We start from the raw sequence: 19328 nt of genomic DNA on the forward strand, positions 1-19328 counted from the left end.
AAACCAGAAAATCAATGTTATCCACTTTACCTGACAGTGGTTTTAATGTTATGGCTAATTATATAAGTATCATTTTGACGACACTCTTATTTCATTGTTTCTTGTTTTGTTTGTAACCCCGCGTTGTATAGATGAAGCCCTGTGATTGGTCGGCGACCCGCACGTCCCACCCCTTTCAGAGAACTTTGGCCCAATCACAAAGGAGAATTTAGAGACTCTGCAGTCATGCGCATGCGCAATATGAGCGCGGGAGTGTGATTAGCTGGAAGCAGAGCGGTGAGTTAAACACGTTACTCTTTAAATACAGAAATAACGACGGGTTAATTCAGGATCTGTTCATATGGACCTGTGGACGTTTTTAATCAGTTAAATGTGAGTTAAACGTCGCCGGAAGGTTTTAGGAGTCTGCTTTCCCGATGTGATGGCTTAATCTTCTGGTCAGCAACAGATGTGGGACTTCAGTCAGTTTTCCACTTTAATTTACTTTTATTTACCAACAGTCCAGTCGCTAGTTTGTTTAAACATTAATGCGCATGCCTGTAATATACACTCACCAGCCAATTTATATAAAAAAAAGTACCTTGTGCTTTTATTCACTGGGCACTTTTAGAGACTGTATAGCTTATTATACTCACTTTAGGTATACAGTTTCAGGTAGTTTACCCTCGGTGCAGATGAGTGCAATTCCGACATCAAATCAAACAGCCTCGAATCTAATGCACGTTTGAGCTGCATGAGCACGAGCTACGGGTCACATGAGGTGAAATGAGAATTGATTGGCTGCATGCCTCCACAATCCACCAATCATTTTTCTGCGTTCTTACGTGACCTTCTGTGTCTGCACTTATAACAGTATTTGATGTTACTCCGGTTCTCCTCGGTAGCTCCTATCGCATTAATGATAAAGTCATTTTAGCTCCAGGACTGAGGCTGGGAATCGCTGCTAAAGTTTCCGAAACAACGATGTAAACAAAGCCATTTGGTGTGAAATGTTCAGATAAACCTTGGCAGAATTGTTCTTGGTAATGGTTCTTAGTTGTTGGTGAATGAAACCATGCATCTAAAGCTAAAAAAAGCTCCCGCACAACGTTTTTACATCAAATGGTTATGAATACACTGTTTATCATAATTCTGAGAAAATTAAAATCGCATGTTCGAATGATAAATGCAATGTAAAGGGAAAGGTGCATGTATCTGTCACTACACTGTACAGCGAAATGTGTCCTCTGCATTTTACCCATCTGTGGTAGTAAACGCACACACACACACACACACTAGTGAACTACGGGCAGTGAGAACACACACACCCAGAGCGGTGGGCAGCCAACTTCAGCACCCGGGGAGCAGAGAGGGTGAAGGGCCTTCATCAAGGGCCCAACAGTGGCAGCTTGCCAAGCCAGTGTATCAAACCCACACTCTGTCATCAATAGTCCGGAGCTCTAAACACTGAGCCACCACTGCCCCAGTGAGCCACCAAGGTGTAGTGTGGCAAAAAAAAATCACCCCAGAAGAAAAGGTCTGTGCCGCTATTTTGCCGTCATCAATATTTTCTATAAAACTCATCAGACATGTATAGGTTCACTCAGACAGTAAATAAATTGGTAATATTTGTGCTGTACTCACAGCAACGCCTGGTTTGTATCACCGATGTTACAAAATTTTTTTTGGAAAAATTGGTAGACTTCCTCTTGAAGCATGGGTGTGGGAAACGTTTTGACCTGTAATGTGCCGAGTTTGTCTATTCCTGCAGTTGGAGTCAGTGGTGTGATGGAGGATGATTTCAGTCAGTCCCTCACTCCACCCATCTCTCCGTTCATGCCGGAGGATGTGTGTGAGCCGACCTCGTTGCCGCCCTGCTTCACCTGTGTGTATGAACCAGGCAGAGAAGATACACGCACACTGTCTTCCGATGGCTACGTCAGCAGAGGAGTGCTAAAGAGGTATAATGTCTGCTTGACATATTTTTAATTCATACTGGATATTAATGCCGTTAGTTGATTTGGAATATTTCGTCATTAGAACTTCGTTCTGGATATGTTTGTTATTAGATCTTCATTCTAGATAATAATGTTCTATTAATGTTATCGGAAGTTTATACTGGATATTAATCTTATTAGAATTTTAAACTGGATATTAAAGTTATCAGAACCTCATTCAGGATATTAAAAAATTAGAATAAAAAATTATGTTCATTGATATCAGTTGGTCAGGCCCAGATTATTGTCATTGTTATGATTAATATCTTTTTTATTTTTAGTTTTCTCTGTGTGTGCTCAGACTGTCTGCTTCAGTGTGTAATCTCCTGCAGGTTGCTGTTGAAGTTGGACCCGTTTCCTGCATGTTTTGAAGCAGATACTGTAGATATTTTTGGCTTCTCCTGGGTGACTGAAACAGCGCTGGTGGAGTCCACCAAACTTCTGTTTGGCTTGTTCAGGTGAGCATGTGCAGATTGTGTGTTTGGAGCTCAGCCACACTGTCTGCTGACTGAGAGAGTTCGCTAATTTCACAATCTGTCTGTCGTTTTAGACAAAAAGTGTTCAGACTGGAAACTCTGGTGCAGTCCAGTTCTCATGATTTTGGTAAGCAGCACTTTTAAAGCTTCAGAACAGTTTTCTGTGCTTTTATGACACACTTATTAAAGCATGTTTTCCAGTTTGCAGTTTTTACAGTCTTTACAAATTGGACACAGCCATTCTCTTAAAATGGACTATGCTAGTTTACAACACTTATTTTATTTTACCTGTGCCTGGGTGCTATTTAAAATTAATCATCTTTAAAAAAAATAAAAATAAAAAAATAACTGTGATTTGATGAATAAACATGTGACAAGCGCTCACAGTCATTTCTTCCAGGTCAGGCAAGTGGTCTTCACTACGAAGCAGATGAGCTGAGACAGCAGTGTGTGCTGTTTCTCACCTACATTAAGGTCTTCGTTCACAGGTACATTTTCACGGTTTCAGGTTGTATTTTTTCCTTTGATGGCATAAAGTGCTTGGAGACTGTTGCTAAGCATATGTTGGTTGAGTGTCACATCAGATGTTATTTTGCCAACATCAACTTTTAACTTTTTAAAAGTTCCAACCTATCGGATGTCATAAACATTGTAACATTGGAAAAATGTCTCAAAGTATTGTGATATGTTATTCCATATCACTCAACCTGAAATGATCAGATATCTAGATGTTTATCTCTTTAAAATTGCTTTTGGTGATCGATATCACACCAGCTGATTTTTTTTTTTTTTACATCAGCTTATACAGTCTCTTTCTCCTCAGGTTCCTGGAGGTTCCTCAGCCTTTGGATGAGGGCTATGTTCACCCATATTCTGAGCTGGAGGCCAAACTGCCGTCCACTTTAGTGGAGGAGCTATTCGGCGTCACACTGCTAATTGGCCGCCTCAAAGACCTGCCCGCTAACGTCCAGAGTGCACTGACCATTCACCACCAGGGAAAGGTGCAGCAGCACATCTGCGATATCTTAAACCCCTACCCCATATGCTGTTAGTCAATTAGGACATTGGGTGGGCGCATGTGTAGATCTGAATTTTGTCTGAACCATCACTTTTGTGTGAGTGTGTGGGTGAATAAAGGTGTGTGTGTGTGGATGAACTGATGAGAGTGAGAGGTGAAAATAGAGTAACGAAATCTCTCTCTTTAGCTTTTTCCTCCATCTTGGCATTTACTGCACCTGCACCTGGACGTCCACTGGGCTGTGCTGGAGATACTGCACCTTCTGGGACAGAAGGTGATGGGTAAGGAATAGACAGTTGGTCCAGCCATCTTGGTCAAGGCACTGTACTTCATGAATGTAGTTAATGTTTAGTGTGAATGGAAGTTGTTTTTAGGTAATTGCTTTTTATGTTCCGTTGTAGGTCAGGTTGTGTATGCTCACCAGTTTGTGGATTTAACTGGAGAAACCTTGACCAATGTCAGCCTGTTTGAAGACCATCTCAGTAACCTGCTGTGTGATCTCATTGGCCTGGCTATGAACAAATACAACAAGGTATAGATGGGTATGAGTAAGCATGGATGTATATAAGAATGATTTGGGTTTGCGTGTAGATAAATATGGTGTGGAATGTGGATGGATGTTAATTCTCTTGGTATGAGCAAGTATACCAGTATTGTTGTACACAAAATTGGGTTAAAAGATGTGATTCAATTGTAGATTTAATGCTCATTATCTATTAAACACAAACGTATTGCTTGAACTGCCCCTCTCTCTTGTTTAGGTTAGACCGACTGAGACCTTGACCAGCCATCATTATTATTGCATCTGCACCAAAGAACTGTGGATCCTCCTCATTCATCTGCTGGAACATCGAAGCAAAACCCTACACTCACAGGTAAACGCATGTGCACTACACCCATGCACACTATGTGTCCAAACATATGTGGATGCTTGGTCCTCCAGCCTTTCTCCTGAAGTCAAAGATAAAGGCTGCAAAGAGTGTTTGTTCCCCTTTGTGGCAACGGTCTCTACTCCTCTAGGAAGGCTTTACACTAGATCTTTGAATATTGCTGAAAGGTGGATTTGATTGCATTCAGCCCTGATGTCAAGAGCATCAGTGAGGTCAGGCACTAGTTCACACTGGTTAATCTTAATAATTTTGGATGGAGTTCCATCATTTGATAGAACACAGCTCCACTGCTTCACAGCTCGGGGGGTGGTAGGTAGGAGGGGTGTCTAGGAGGGGTGTCTGAGTACTTTTGGTGTGTGTGTGTATACGAAGTGTACACCCTGACAGAGAAAGTAAAGTATTCTCAATACACAATGTCCTGTTTTCACAGTCGTTTTGGTGCTACCTGAATGCACTGCTGCAGGCTGTCCTGAAGGGGGTGCCGTCAGGTGACACAGGGCTGCCAGCACACTGTAAAGATCCACTGGGGTTCACCTGGTGGTTCCTCACGCACATTGCCCAGCTTGGCATGCACAGCCGCAATGGATCGCTACAGAGTGAGGTATGTCATTATTTTGTATTATGTGATGGTTGGCTCTGCCCACACAATCTGATTGATGGAAAAGTGAAACATTGCTATTTTTTTATATTACCTTTCAGAAACAGCTGGAGGATAACTGGAGCTTTGCGTTGGAGCTGCTAAAGTCTAGCTGTGATGTGAAGGTGAAGCTTGTGTTTAGGGGAAAGGAATTCTGCTTTAACTTCTCAATATTGTAGTTAACTGCAGGGTGGAATCTGGTGTGTTTTAGGTAAAAGACCACCAAATCAAACCTCAGAAACCTTAAAACTCAAGTCTTCCAGGACCAGTACAGGAACAGTTGTCAGTGTATACATATGCACATAAAGTCATGTGTGGAAAAAGTTAGGACACCCCATTCTTTAAATATTAAAAATATAAATATTTAAACATATGGACATTGGAGCTTTACTTAAACAATATTGGGAAATTGAGGTAATGTAACTAAACCACATTTATTACTACTTCAAATCAGAATCAGGTGCACCACATTAGCTGTAAATGATTAGAACATGGTTAGACAGGATTTTGGATGAGATGTTTAAATATATTAAAAAAACAAAGGTTTTCATGGAGTGTCCTAACTCTTTTTCATGACTCAGTTCAGTACTCTAAGGTCAGTTATTGAAACATTTTGCTTTTTCAACATTATTGTGCTCTTTGTGTATGTGTTTGTTGTATTGCAGGCTGCGCTGCAGGAAGAGCAAGTGCGGATGCATGTGCACTGCTGTCTCTCTCTCAGTCTGGTGTGGGGGTCTAATACCAGCGCCGTAAACACACTGTGGGAATACTACAGCAAAAACCTGGTGCGTGATCGCCACAACAACACACAGTAACAACATGTAACAGTGAGAAGATTTATGTGTCTTGCTTGTCAAAATTTCTGAACCCATTCCTTTAGTTTAGAATAATGAACGGCATATGTAACTTTACTCCTTTACAGCATGTCACCCCTGCCTTATGTTTATCATTTTACTTTGTTTTTCTGTCTTAATGCAGAATGGATCATTCTCCGTGCCATGGCTGGGTGTTTCCAGTTTGGGCAGCATTAGCCCCACCCCCCTGACCTTGCTGGAACAGGCCAAAAGCTGCTGCATCCCTGACCCTGTGACTTCTGCCAGCCACATCCAGCTCTACCGCTCTGCCAACTCCTTCCTCATCTTCCTGCGAATGCTTGCGCTGCACCTCAGCCAGGAGAGCGTGCCTGGAGCACCATGGAGGCAGATCAAGGGCAGGTGAGTGGACAGGGAAGTAGTGTAAACGACATTTAAATACCACCAAAAAAGTACATAGTCCAAAAGTATCTGGACAGTTCAGCTGCTTTAAGGCGACTGACGCAGGCCTTCCCACACACCTTGTATAATCTCCATAGAATAGCACTGACTAATAGAACAGGACACTCAGTCGTACGTACAATGGCTTAAGGTCACCTCTGACAGTGCTGAGCATCGGCTAGAGGGTAGGACTGCATATTGGCAAAGAACCTGGTGATATGATTCATATCACGATACAGGGGTTGCGATTAAATAGATTGCAATGCTGTAAGCAAGGCAATATATTGTGATCTTGTACTAAAAAAACAGGACACTATATACTAAAAACGTTGTTTACTTTTTATGCAATCAGAAAAGGGATCCAAAGAAAAAAGGACTGTCTGCCACCAATCTTTACATGTCTATTACCTATTCATTTAAAAAAATTGGTGAACTAATCTTCCAATATCTGAGCTCACTAATAATCCCACTTTCAGGGCTAAATGCCAACATCTAGTGTAAAGCCTTTCCAGAGTTACCGCAGTGTCAAAGTCCTTTTTAACACCCTTGACACCCTTGGGCATATCAGCTGCTTACTAAGTTTTAGTAAAACTGATATCACAGTATATGCAACCTATTTTTACACACCGTGTACACTCCCAGCCCACTTTTTGTGAGAAATCCCAACCCTAAGGGGTAGACGATATGTGGTAGATATTATCACAATATTTAAAGACACTCTCTGTAATGAAATGTGCAATCAGTTTAAACATGCTAAGCATTGACAATATCCACAATGCTCACACTTGAATTGGCAAAACAAAATGATCACGATTTTGATCAAAAATACTGTCATTTTGCCCATCCCTAAAGTCAGTCTTGCTTGCTGGCCCATCAAGTCCTTCATCAGTGGTGATTTTCAGTTGAAGTTTAAGTTGTAAACTTTGTGATGTATGTATATGGTAGGTGTTTATGATAAAATGCCAAGTGAGTGTAGCTACAGGTAGATAGATAATCATAAACTCATCTATCTCGTCTGTCTATCTTTCTTTCTTTCTCTCTTTCGCACACAGCTGCGTTTGTGGCTAGTTAGATTGGTGGCAGTAAGGGTGTGTTTGTCCTGCGGTGAAGAATGGTCAGTGTTGGAGGAGTTCATGAGTGGGGAACTCACAGCATTGTTTGTGTTTGTTTGTTTGTTTGTCTCTCTGTTTATACTGGACAGCTTTTTTTTCCTGATAAACAGATGCTACACATTCTCAGAGCGTCAACACACCACACACACAAATAAGCTCAGCAGGGAGTGTGTGTGGGTGTGTGGGTGGGTTGGCCCAGCCCAGCCCGGTTCCTGCCAGCGCCTGCTCCGCAGCGGCTGGAAAACCGAAAGCCTTCGTTAAGGCGAATTAACCGCCACGCTCATTAGCTAATTAGCCTTCATGTCTGTCGTGTGTCTGAGCACGCTCCAGACAGAGGGAAGTCATTATCCGGATTTATTCACGTCCCAGACGTGCACCGACACCCCAACGCCCCCCCCACAGCCAGAACTGGGAGCGATTCCGGGTTTCTGTTTGGGTTTAACAGTTCCCGATGGGTCTTTTTAACCATTTATTTTACACCAAATGTCCAGTTTATTATGTCCAACTACACTCTATGGCAATTTGATTAGAAACACCCACCATAAAATGCCTAAAAATGTTTCAGCAGTGTGGTTTTTGCTTTGGTTGATTGCCTAACAGTACCTGATTAAATGTATTAAATTACACAATGCTATCAGTTTTTCAAATGTAGATGGCCTATTTTGTTAAATAAGTTCATTAAGTAATAATAAAGGCTCAGGGCAGACAGTGGTTCATTTTGTGTTGTGTTTAAACCTTGACCGCTAGATAGCAATGTTGTACTGTCTTGAGATCACACTGTTCTGATTGGATAAAAAGTCAGTGTTTTTTTTACTCAGATGTTATGCATCTGGTTTTTGTACTGACCGCTTTCTGATATTAAAAAAAAAAAAATTGCAATTATATATTTTTGTTTATAGTATCACAATATACTGTTTGTATCATTACAGGCTGTTCACTGGACATTAACTACCAAAATGTAAATACAAAAAAAAAAAATTAGGGCTGTTTTTAAAAAGTTTACAGTACTGTACACGCACAACATATGTGTAGAGTTGTGTTGACAGGTGATCTATTCAGTGAGCAATGACTTTACACAGCACTTACATATACAGTGTGTATGTTTTAGGGGGTGTAATGGTGCACAGCATAAAAAAATTTAAAAACACTTTACTCTGATTGGTCGCCTACAGATGACTGACAGTTAATAAATGAGATGGTGGGGGGGGGGGGGGGACGTATCGGCCATATAGTTGTACATTTACACACACACTGATTCACACTCTAGTTTTAAAATTGTTGGCCTCTTTAGGGTTTGGACTGAGATGAAGACAGAGTGAGGGGTGGCTGGTGGTGTTTTGAGGGGGAAATGGGTATTGCTAGAGGGCACTGGGGGGTTATTGATTTCTTTGCTGTGCTGCAGTCTGTGTCAGTGTGTTTGAGTGCAAGCCAATAGCAGTGCTATAGCTGTGTGTGTGTGTGTGTGTGTGTGTGTGTGTGTGTGTGTGTGTGTGTGTGTGTGTGTGTGTGTGTTTGACATTTAACATGATCTTTACAGCCATTTCGCCACACTGCCCTGGAGGATCATACAGCACTTTCGGCTTTGCACACACACACACACACACACACACACACACACACACACACACACACAGTGGAAAGTCTGATCACAAAATGAGTGTACGCAAATTCCACCAACGGTTTTACTTTTTACCGTATTCTTGGACTCTGGTTGGGCTTGGTTTGAGTTTGAAAGCCTGAATAACACTGTTAACTGATCAATATGATCATTAATATCAATAAATAATACCAATAAGAACAAAAGTAGAAATGAGTAAAAACACTAATTGTGCGCATGACCAACAGTAGATTTAATTGCGGACTGAAACACTAAGACTATTATTGCTTTCTAGGTAGAGCTAAACAAGCTCTCCTATTGGTTGGGACTTAAGCGGTGGAACTGAAGACCGAGCAGCCAGTGCTTTAGAAGGACAATTTTTAACTTGCCAGCAGGGGGTGCTGTGCACTCACTTGTCAACCCCATACTCTGCCTACAAGCGCAGCCATTGGCTCATGAGCTGCTGAATGCTTTCCTTTTATTGGCTTACTGTTTAAACATTTGTATAGAACAAGGAATGTGTAAACTTAATGGAAATGAGGGTAGTTTGGGCTTATCGTTTACAAATGTTATGTTAATGAGACAAGACGAGTTTCCTACAGACGACTACAGACTAAGCAACTGCTTTCAAATCTCTTAATCTCTTATTCCTTAATTGCTCTCTATTATGCTTTCTCACTCTGTCGCTCTCACTCTCTCTCCCCGGTAGGATCTATTCTAAGTTCCACGCCCGCCGCATGGCCGAGCTGTCTGAGTCAGGGTTGCATCAATTCCTGTTACTGTTCCTGGTGCTGGCGCGCTGCGGGGACCTGGAGGATGCAGCTGGCCGGGCAAGCGACCTACTGACCCTGCTGGTGCCTGGGTCGGTGCCTCCGGTCCTGTGTGCCCTGCAGTGGCGCGGGCAGCTGGCACTGCTGCTACTGTTTGGTGGGCACGGGCTGGACCTGTCACCGCTTGCGTCAAAGCTTTCCTCTGCCTTTACGCACGCTGCCCGTGAGTTTTATCTGAAGACCACAGAGCCATCCCGCCGGGCAGCACTGTGGCGCCCCCTGTCGGCATACCTGGAGGGCGCGGCGGAGCTGTGGCAGACCAGCGCCACCCTATGCCAGTCTGAGGAGGCATTGTTGGGAGAAGGGTTTGGTCTGCTGCTGCCTGCCTGCCGTACTACAGAGCTGAACACAGCGCTGAGCTTTCTGTTGACTGCATTGACACAGCTACGGTCAGTACACACGTACACACACAGAGCTGCACTTTTGACCTTGTAGTGGTTGGGTTTGCTGGTTCAGTCCAGGTGGGCTCCGAAATCTGTCTTTCACTCACGCTAACAAAAGGCTGGACGGTCAGTAAGTTCATCTATCCATAATGTGTGTGTGTGTGTGTGTGTGTGTGTGTGTGTGTGTGTGTGTGTGTGTGTGTGTGTGTGTGTATGCGGTGGGTCCTGGAGCTACCGTGTATGTGTCTCTGGAGGTCTGCAGCCCTCGGGGCACACGCTACAGGTGTTGGCAGAATGCTCTGTGTGTGTGTGTGTGTGTGTGAGTGCCAAAGGGCGAGACTGCATGTGAAAAGGCCAGAGAGTGTAAGAGAAAGAGAAACAGTGTCTGTGAGAGAGATGATGTGTGTGAAGGGAATGGAAGGGACAGTGTTGGTCAGAGAACTATGTGAAAAAGACTGTGTCTCTGAGTGTGTGTGTGTGTGTGTGTGTGTGTGTGTGTGTGTGTGTGAGAAAGAGAGAGAAACAGAGAGTTCACTGCAGGGACGATGGTGTATCTTACACACCCACAGGTCACAGAGAGCTTCTGGCTTTTTCAAGAGTGTGTGTGGCTGTGTTGTTTTGGAATATTTTTAGGGCAATAAAAACAACTTTAATTTTATTCATCATAATTAATTATAATAGTTGTAATTAATATGGTTATTAATACCAATCTGCTACTTTAAAGATTGTTTGGTTATGTAGATATTTTACATTATTTATTAGATTCATCCTAATCCGTTTGCCACAATTGTGATTACAAAAATTAAGAATTCTTAAAATAAAAAAAACAATTAGAATAAAGTATTTGAATACAAACAACATACTTGGAGAAACCTTGCGCACCACTCCATGTTCTGAAAAGCTTAACGTAATTGGAACAAGATCAAAATCATAGGAAAGCATCAACAGGAAGAGGAACACCCCCCACCATGTTTATATTTTTGTTCCTAGGTTTGACTGTAGAAAGGCATTCACAGTAAAGCTAAGAGAAGCCTCACGCATCACTTGTTTCAGTGAAGGCTTCTTATTTGCTAGATTCTAATTGGAATTTTCTGTTCCCCCTTAAATGTTGTTGCATCAGTAAGAAGCTGGGGAATAAGAGAGATAACTTCAGCCGGTAACACTGTTCCAAATCAGAGCAACAAAAATCACTTCTGACCTAATCAAGTGACAGATGATTGATTTGGGGTGTGCCATTATTTGACTTGTCTTCTAACCTGCCAGACAGCCCCTTATGTCACTGTACACATCTGTTTTTAGGTTGCCAGCTTTTTTTTTTTTTTTTTTTTTTTTTTTACACCAGAATCAATATTCACTGATAATACTAAATGTGTTTTTATTCATAAATGTTATTTATAAAGAACATTTTTTTCGTTAGTTTAGTTCCCCACTCTTTACAATTTGCCAGTTTTCAGACTGTTCTAGCAGTTTTACTATCATAGTTCTATCATGGAACTGTCACTATGATTGGATGGATTGACCCACGTCTTTTGTGTTTTGGGTCAAATGATCAGCCACCACCCCTCATCCAGCCTCTACCCTCATTAGTTGACTTCAGTGACTGCCAACTAAATGATGTTTACTTCTAGAGTTTAGTAAATGCATCAGATATTGACCTCAGACATCTAGTTTCCTTTTTTTGAAAGCTTTCTGATGATGAACATTTTTACACTTTTATTATTACTGTGTTAATAAAAGAGCGCAGACTCGTCCCCCTCAGTGTAGAAACAGCGTCACTAATGTAAATCTTCTCTGCTGAGCCGTTTCCCAGCATGCTCGGGTTGGAGGCCGCTCGTTAGCTCATTAATAGCTGATAAGACGCAGCCGGAGAGTGTGATTGACTGACACACACACACACACACACACTGACCCAGTTTAAGAAAACCGGCACCCGTCCATCCGTCCCCACAAATTACTCTTAATTCCAGGCCGCTGGGCGCTATCACTGTGATTAATGCGTTTTCAGCGACACAATTAATGTGTAATTACAGCCGTGTGTAAATGAAGCCACCGAGCTTTAGCTGAATTAGCCTGCGGGACACACATACCGCCTTCGACTGCATCTGACCAGTGATACGCACACTCATGACACAGGCCATGAGCCACCCGCAGCCTAATTCCCCTCATCGCATTCTGTCCCACGATCCCCTGCGCGTGTGAGGTGAGCCGATCGTCGCCGTGGCGACCCCCACCGTGTGCCAGGCCACTAATCGAGTTCTCGGTAATCGATTAATCAAGTTTCACTCCTGCCGTGCTCTCCCCTTGTGCCCTGTTTAAGTGTGTGTGTGTGTGTGTGTGTGTGTGTGTGTGTGTGTGTGTGTGTGTGTGTGTGTTTATGCGTATGCACACACGCATTTTCTTTAAACGGCAGAAAATGATAATAATAATAATAACAGTAGTAATAAGTGTGAGTGGAGTTGGAATAAAGGCAGAAATAAACATTTTATAATTAAAACAATGCTAATAAAGGGCAGTGTCAAAACTCAGTGTCTCTCTCTCTCTCTCTCTCTCCCTCTCTCTCTCTCTCTCTCTCTCTCTCTCTAGGAGTGTACAGCAGCGGTTTAAGCAGCTTGGCTCCTCTGACTGCCCAGATTGGGCTCCTCCTCCCGCTGTGGTTAAAGAGCGCCACCTGGCGGTGGCAATCGCTTTATGGACTCATTTTTTTCCTTTCTTGCGCAGTCTGAGGCTGTCTCAGACCCCCCCACCACAGCTGGCCGACGCAGCCACAGGTCAGAGCCGGCAAACTGAATAAATGCAGAACTTTCACACGGTTTGATAAAACTTACAATCTCTATTAATTAAAACAAATGGAAGTGATTTGGCATGTCAACTGCAAAGGTTTTGCAGTGGGGTTGCTGTAATATGTCTTACCCTCTCTAGTAGCCTTGACAGTGAGTAACTTGAGCACTGACTAAGAGGCCAGGTTTAGTGTGTGGCCCAGCATTTCACATGGAGGATTTTACCCACTTCAGCAGCAACAACCATTTTGGAGGGCTATCAGTAACTAAACTAAACCTTTCTTGGGTGATCTGTCGTTCCTCTGCTACATACATTAACAGCTCAGCCATATCTGGCCCTGTGTGGCTCTCATTCACTGCCCTTTTTCCTGTGGTAACAGGACTAGGTGAGGCTAATGTCCCTCTTTCTGTGTTTTTTTATTTTTTTTTTTTAAACCAGGTTTCACTTTGTTGGCTCTGGACATGCCCAACTCTGCCCCCCAGGACCTACAACCCCACCCAGTCCAGTCTGTAATGCACAGCTTTGGCTGGGATGAGATGCTCTGTCCCCTGCTGGTGACTCGCTATCTCAGCAACCTGCTGCAGAATGGGTACCTGACTCCTTTTATCTGTACATTTTTTTTGTAAATGTGAGCTGGATTTTTGGCTGATCTGTCATTTTGAAACCGGTCTTCTCTTTGGTCTTGCAGCGAACTGGTGGGCTGGATGGGGTCTGGTTCTGGCTCCGGTTCGGCTCAGGCACTGTGTGTGAGGGCCTGGATTCGCTGTGTTTTACAGCAACATCTACACAAAACCCCAGACAACATCAGAGCAGGTACAATCTGCCTGCCTATCTGTCTATATGCTCATGTCTGACTGACAGATAGGTAGGGATAGAAAGATACAAAGAGATGGGTAGACAGACAGCCCTACAGATTGGTAGAGACACAGACAGGGACAGATTAAAAGGAAAAAATTGTTAAACTGTTGTGATCTATGTTATATACAGTACAGGCCAAAAGTTTGGACACACCTTCTCATTCAATGCGTTTTCTGTATTTTCATGACTTTTTACATTGTAGATTCTCACTGAAGACATCAAAACTATGAATGAACACATGTGGAGTTATGTACTTAACAAAAAAAGGTGAAATAACTGAAAACATGTTTTATATTCTAGTTTCTTCAAAATGGCCACCCCGCTCTGATTACTGCTTTGCAAACTCTTGGCATTCTCTCAATGAGCTTCAAGAGGCAGTCACCTGAAAAGGTTTTCCAACAGTCTTGAAGGAGTTCCCAGAGGTGTTTAGCACTTATTGGCCCCTTTGCCTTCACTCTGCGGTCCAGCTCACCCCAAACCATCTCGATTGGGTTCAGGTCCGGTGACTGTGGAGGCCAAGTCATCTGCCGCAGCACTTTATCACTCTCCTTCTTGGTCAAATAGCCCTTACACAGCCTGGAGGTGTCTTTGGGGTCATTGTCCTGTTGAAAAATAAATGATGGTCCAACTAAACGCAAACCAGATGGGATGGCATGTCGCTGCAGGATGCTGTGGTAGCCATGCTGGTTCAGTGTGCCTTCAATTTTGAATAAATCCCCAACAGTGTCACCAGCAAAACACCCCACACCATCACAGCTCCTCCTCCATGCTTCACAGTGGGAACCAGGCATGTGGAATCCATCTGTTCACCTTTTCTGCGTCTCACAAAGACACGGCGGTTGGAACCAAAGATCTCAAATTTGGACTCATCAGACCAAAGCACAGATTTCCACTGGTCTATTGTCCATTCCTTGTGATTTTTGGCCCAAACAAATCTCTTCGCCTTAGCAGTGGTTTCCTAGCAGCTATTTGACCATGAAGCCCTGATTTGCGCAGTCTCCTCTTAACAGTTGTTCTAGAGATGGGTCTGCTGCTAGAACTCTGTGTGGCATTCAACTGGTCTGTGATCTGAGCTGCTGTTAACTTGCGATTTCTGAGGCTGGTGACTCGGATGAACTCGCTGTAGCGCTTGATGGTTTTTGTGACTCCACTTGGGGACACATTTAAAGTATTTGCAATTTTCCGGACTGACTGATCTTCATTTCTTAAAGTAATGATGGCCACTTGTTTTTCTTTAGTTAGCTGATTCTTGCCATAATATGAATTTTAACAGTTGTCCAATTGGGCTGTCGGCTGTGTAGTAACCTGACTTCTGCACAACACAACTGATGGTCCCAACCCATTGATAAAGCAAGAAATTCCACTAATTAACCCTGATAAGGCACACCTGAAAACCATTTCAGGTGACTACCTCTTGAAGCTCATTGAAAGAGAATGCCAGGAGTGTGCAAAGCAGTAATCAGAGCAAAGGGTGGCTATTTTGAAGAAACTAGAATATAAAACATGTTTTCAGTTATTTCACCTTTTTTTGTTAAGTACATAACTCCACATGTGTTCATTCATAGTTTTGATGCCTTCAGTGAGAATCTACAATGTAAATAGTCATGAAAATACAGAAAACGCATTGAATGAGAAGGTGTGTCCAAACTTTTGGCCTGTACTGTGTGTGTATATATATATACATATATATACATATATTGTGTGTGTGTGTGTGTGTAGGTAAGGTGCTGGATGAGCAGTTAGCTGAGTTAACCAGACTGGTGCTTCGGTTACCAGAGGTTGACTCTTTGCTGCAGAGAGCGAGTCTACAGCCCCCTACTGCAGGAAAACATGAGCCGAAACCTGCACTGGCACTGTTTATCAAGGTAAGAACGTGCACACACATATAGAAGTCTCCATCTCCTATATATATAATTACACACACCCATGCATGCACCCCCCCCCCCCCTTGGACTAGTCATAGTTCTATAGAACCACTGGCTTTACTAAAGAACCTTTGAACCTTTTTTTAGTCTATAGGTCGTGTGTACTCCAGTCTGCAGCTGCTGTCCGAGCGCTCCTCTCTGGTGTGTAAAGCGCTGGAGTATTTGGGTGATGTGCTGAAGTTTATAAAACCCTACTTGCTAAACCGCAGCCCAGATGGCTTACATCTCACCTACTGGACACTGGGTGAGTTACAGTTCAGTTGGATTCAATTTCTAGATGCAATTAGAATAACGTCTAAACACCGAATGTGAAGAGTCTGACTGATGTATTGGTTGAATGATTGATTACATTGGCTAATATAATAATTGACAACCCAGTTTTTTGGGCTTGGTATCTGTGCAAGTGAAGGTGACAGAAGTATGTTTACTGTAAGCATCTTCCTCCCCTGTTTTTTAAAGAAGTGATAGTAATGCTGCTGTTTGTTTTCAGGCTGTGTAGTGAAGCAGTGGAGCCCCCTGCTGGCCACAACCAAAGGACAGCCACTGCTGCTGCGCATTGTAGATGTGATGCTCCTGCCGCGCTCATTGTTGCAGCAGGACAAGGCCCCATCCACACAGGACAAGGCCCCGCCCACTCAGGTGCTCTCTGCCCTGCGGGACACGCTGCCACTTTACCTGCAGGTAATCTAATGTTTTTTGTATGTTGGCGGTTGAATTTTATAGTGCGTTTGCAGTGCTCTCACGGTGTGTTTGTGCATGTCTGTGTGCTCTGCAGGGTCTATCTGTAGCTGCAAGTGCATCTCAGACTCAGGGTGTGTATCTGAGGCAGCAGCTGCGCAACGTCATCGTCCAATACCTGAGCCGCTTTCTCCCAGCCGCGCCCTCTACAGGAGCTGTGGCAAATCACCCAGTGCTATTGTCTGGCTGTGAGGCCGTGCCCAGCCCTCGAGGGGCGGTGCTAAGGAAGACCATCCTACAGGTGCTGAGGTAATATATTCCTTAATTTAAATATTCTCAATTTACATATTGGTAACTTACATGTCACAATTTTTATGAATGTGTTCTCTTTAAAGAGCTCTTTGCAATTTTTTTTAATCAGAGCTTGTGAACATATACAATTCTCTCTCAATGAATCTGCTTGGACTATTCTTATTCCTGTGTGCTTTTTCTCTGATTATTCGGATTCAGGGATAATTTTCTGCAGTTTAAAGGCCACGGCCCTCCTCCTCGACTGGCCGCTATGTTGTCTTTCCTGCTGGAGCTCTTAAGACGGAATAACGACTCTGATCCTGACCTCCTGACCATAACCCTCCCACAGGTACTGCGCTGTCTGATGCTCGTCAACGAACCACAGGGTGAGCGTGCACACACACATGCAAACAGTGTCCTTATTATTCTTATTATTATTACTACTACTACTACTGTTGTTTGAATAATGTACAATAAAGAAATGTCTAACTTCTAATAAGTATGTTCATTTATACATTATATTAATATTAATACTTTGTTGGGGCTCCTTTACCACAAATAACTGCGGCGTGGCGTGGAGGCAGTCAGCTTGTGGCACAGCTGACATGTTATTGAAGCCCAGATTACTTTGATGCTATCTTGTCTGTATTGCTGGGTCAGGTATTTCTCATCTTCCTTTTGGCAATGCCCTATAAATTCTCTATGAGGCTCAGGCCCAGAGAGTTGGTAGCTGACTGCGATGACTTGGACTTGGATAACACAACGACGCAACACCAGCAGATGACACAGCACCCTAAACGATCACTAGACTTTAGACTCCTTGGATTCTGTGCTTTTCCACTCTTCCTCCAGACTGTAGGATGCAAATTTGACTTAAATCTGCAAAGAGGCCTTTTAGAGCACTGAGCAACAGTCCAGTTCTTTTTCTGCTTAATCCAGCTGCCTCCGATGCTCTCTCCGGTCATGAAGTGGCTTGATATTAGGAATGTGGCAGTTGTAGCCCCTTTCTTGGAAATGTCACACTGTTACACTGACACCAGCCTCAGTTCTTGAATCGACTTTTCTTGACAGTCCTCTCAAGGTTGAGGTTATCCCTGTTCATGCTCATGCACATTTTCTTACCACATTTCTTTGTTGACACAAAGACTCAAAAGCTATACAGCTATTATGACTGCTTCTACTACAACTACTATGCAATTATAAATGAATATAAAAAATAAATGAATTTCTACTTATTTCCTGAATACAACAAAGTCACTTCAGTGACCCCTGGTCACTGAGCCCTGGGGTTCATAGGGTATGTTTTTAATGGATACACAGCTGTGTGTGTCATTAAGCTGTAGCATCACTGTGTGGGTATATGTGTGTGTGTTGCAGTGAAGAGGCTGAGTGCAGACTGTTTGCAGCTGATGGTCGAGAGATGTTTGTCTGCAGCTGGAAATCAGCCGTGTGAACAGATCATCAGTGTTCTTCGGTAACTCACTCACTAGCACTTTGCACACTTCACACTGTCTGAACAGTCATCCACTCACCAGCTTTACCACTGCCACTCAGATGGCTTCATCGTTTATTTATAATTTATTAGTGCATCCAATATGTCACTATGGATGTTTGTTTAGCTCTTAAGAGTTTTTAGTACGGATGCACCAATACCTAATTCTCCAATATCTTTGATACCAGTAAAAACTAACCACTTAATAGATGCCTATAAATCCCGATACTTTCATTCATATTGATATATTGTGTGTGTGTGTTTAGAACATATGTGGAGGAGAACGAAGGCGTGTATGAGCTTCAGGTGTACAGTGTGCTGGAGACAGTAGCCATCCTCAGTCCCTCCACTGTGTCCACTCTGATTCCAGTTCTGTCTCGGAGTTTGAGAAACACTGAGCAGAAAAGAGGACTTGGCAGGAATATTTCCCTCAGGTAATTGTAATAATAATACATTAAGTTTATTTATTAAGCAGCTTACTGGGAGCAGCTCGAGGTGCTTTCCAACCCGTAGCACATATAATAAACCATATCCAATAAGATATATATTGTAGTAGTAGTAGTATTAGTAGTATTTTATAAAAAAAAAATAATAATTGAAAAAATAAATAAATAAAACCCTAAACTTCCATGATACATACAAATATACTGGCATACATATTGTAGCAGTTGGACAAAAACCTTGTATCTTCAAAACGGCAACTTTCCAGGAAAAGAAAAGTGGACGTCATTTTGGAGCAGTTCTTGAGCAAGATATTTAAATAAAATGTAAAGAACAACTGCCAGATTCACTTTATCTCAAAAAGTCAAAAACAGTAAAAATAAGGAAACAAGGTTTTTGCAGGAGAGCAACAATATGGGCAACTATAACAATAATCTTTTTTAAATTTTATGTTTATATGATATAATTGGTATATAATTCTCTCTATCTCTCAGGAATGGCTATAAGTCTCTCTTGGCCCTGTTGGGAGAAGCAGGTCAGGCTGAGTTGGTCAGTCTGGAAGAGGATTAACTGCTTTGACCTGCATGTAAATACTGTACATGATGTGTTCAGTGTGAATTCTGTTTTCTTTTTGTATCTAATAATATCTCAATTTAATAAATCTTTGGAATTAAGTGTGGCTGTATTATTGGT

At 42.6% G+C, this 19328-nt stretch overlaps 1 protein-coding gene across 1 annotated transcript; it reads left to right on the forward strand.

Annotated features, from left to right (window-relative positions):
• Positions 1-1709: 1709 nt before the first annotated feature.
• mms22l (MMS22-like, DNA repair protein) lies at positions 1710-19264 on the forward strand. The gene is made up of 24 exons (XM_072668786.1): positions 1710-1940; positions 2309-2434; positions 2527-2579; positions 2853-2940; positions 3276-3453; positions 3658-3751; positions 3872-4002; positions 4232-4345; positions 4791-4961; positions 5060-5122; positions 5663-5782; positions 5976-6211; positions 9669-10178; positions 12756-12940; positions 13389-13539; positions 13639-13763; positions 15528-15673; positions 15821-15977; positions 16224-16414; positions 16509-16720; positions 16922-17088; positions 18080-18176; positions 18461-18628; positions 19130-19264. The coding sequence occupies exons 1-24, from the start codon at positions 1768-1770 to the stop codon at positions 19203-19205; spliced, it is 3732 nt and encodes a 1243-aa protein (XP_072524887.1). The 5' UTR covers positions 1710-1767; the 3' UTR covers positions 19206-19264.
• The last annotated feature ends 64 nt before the right edge of the window (positions 19265-19328 follow it).

This window comes from Salminus brasiliensis, chromosome 23, assembly GCF_030463535.1.
Source record: "Salminus brasiliensis chromosome 23, fSalBra1.hap2, whole genome shotgun sequence".
NCBI classification, from domain to species: Eukaryota; Metazoa; Chordata; class Actinopteri; order Characiformes; family Bryconidae; genus Salminus; species Salminus brasiliensis.

Bases quoted from the DNA above. Each gene is read 5' to 3' on its own strand.
- mms22l (XM_072668786.1), top strand. From the start codon at position 1,768: ATGGAGGATGATTTCAGTCAGTCCCTCACTCCACCCATCTCTCCGTTC. The intron at 3,752-3,871 runs GTAAGGAATAGA...GTTCCGTTGTAG, and splicing joins TCTGGGACAGAAGGTGATGG to GTCAGGTTGTGTATGCTCAC. The intron at 4,003-4,231 runs GTATAGATGGGT...TCTCTTGTTTAG, and splicing joins CTATGAACAAATACAACAAG to GTTAGACCGACTGAGACCTT.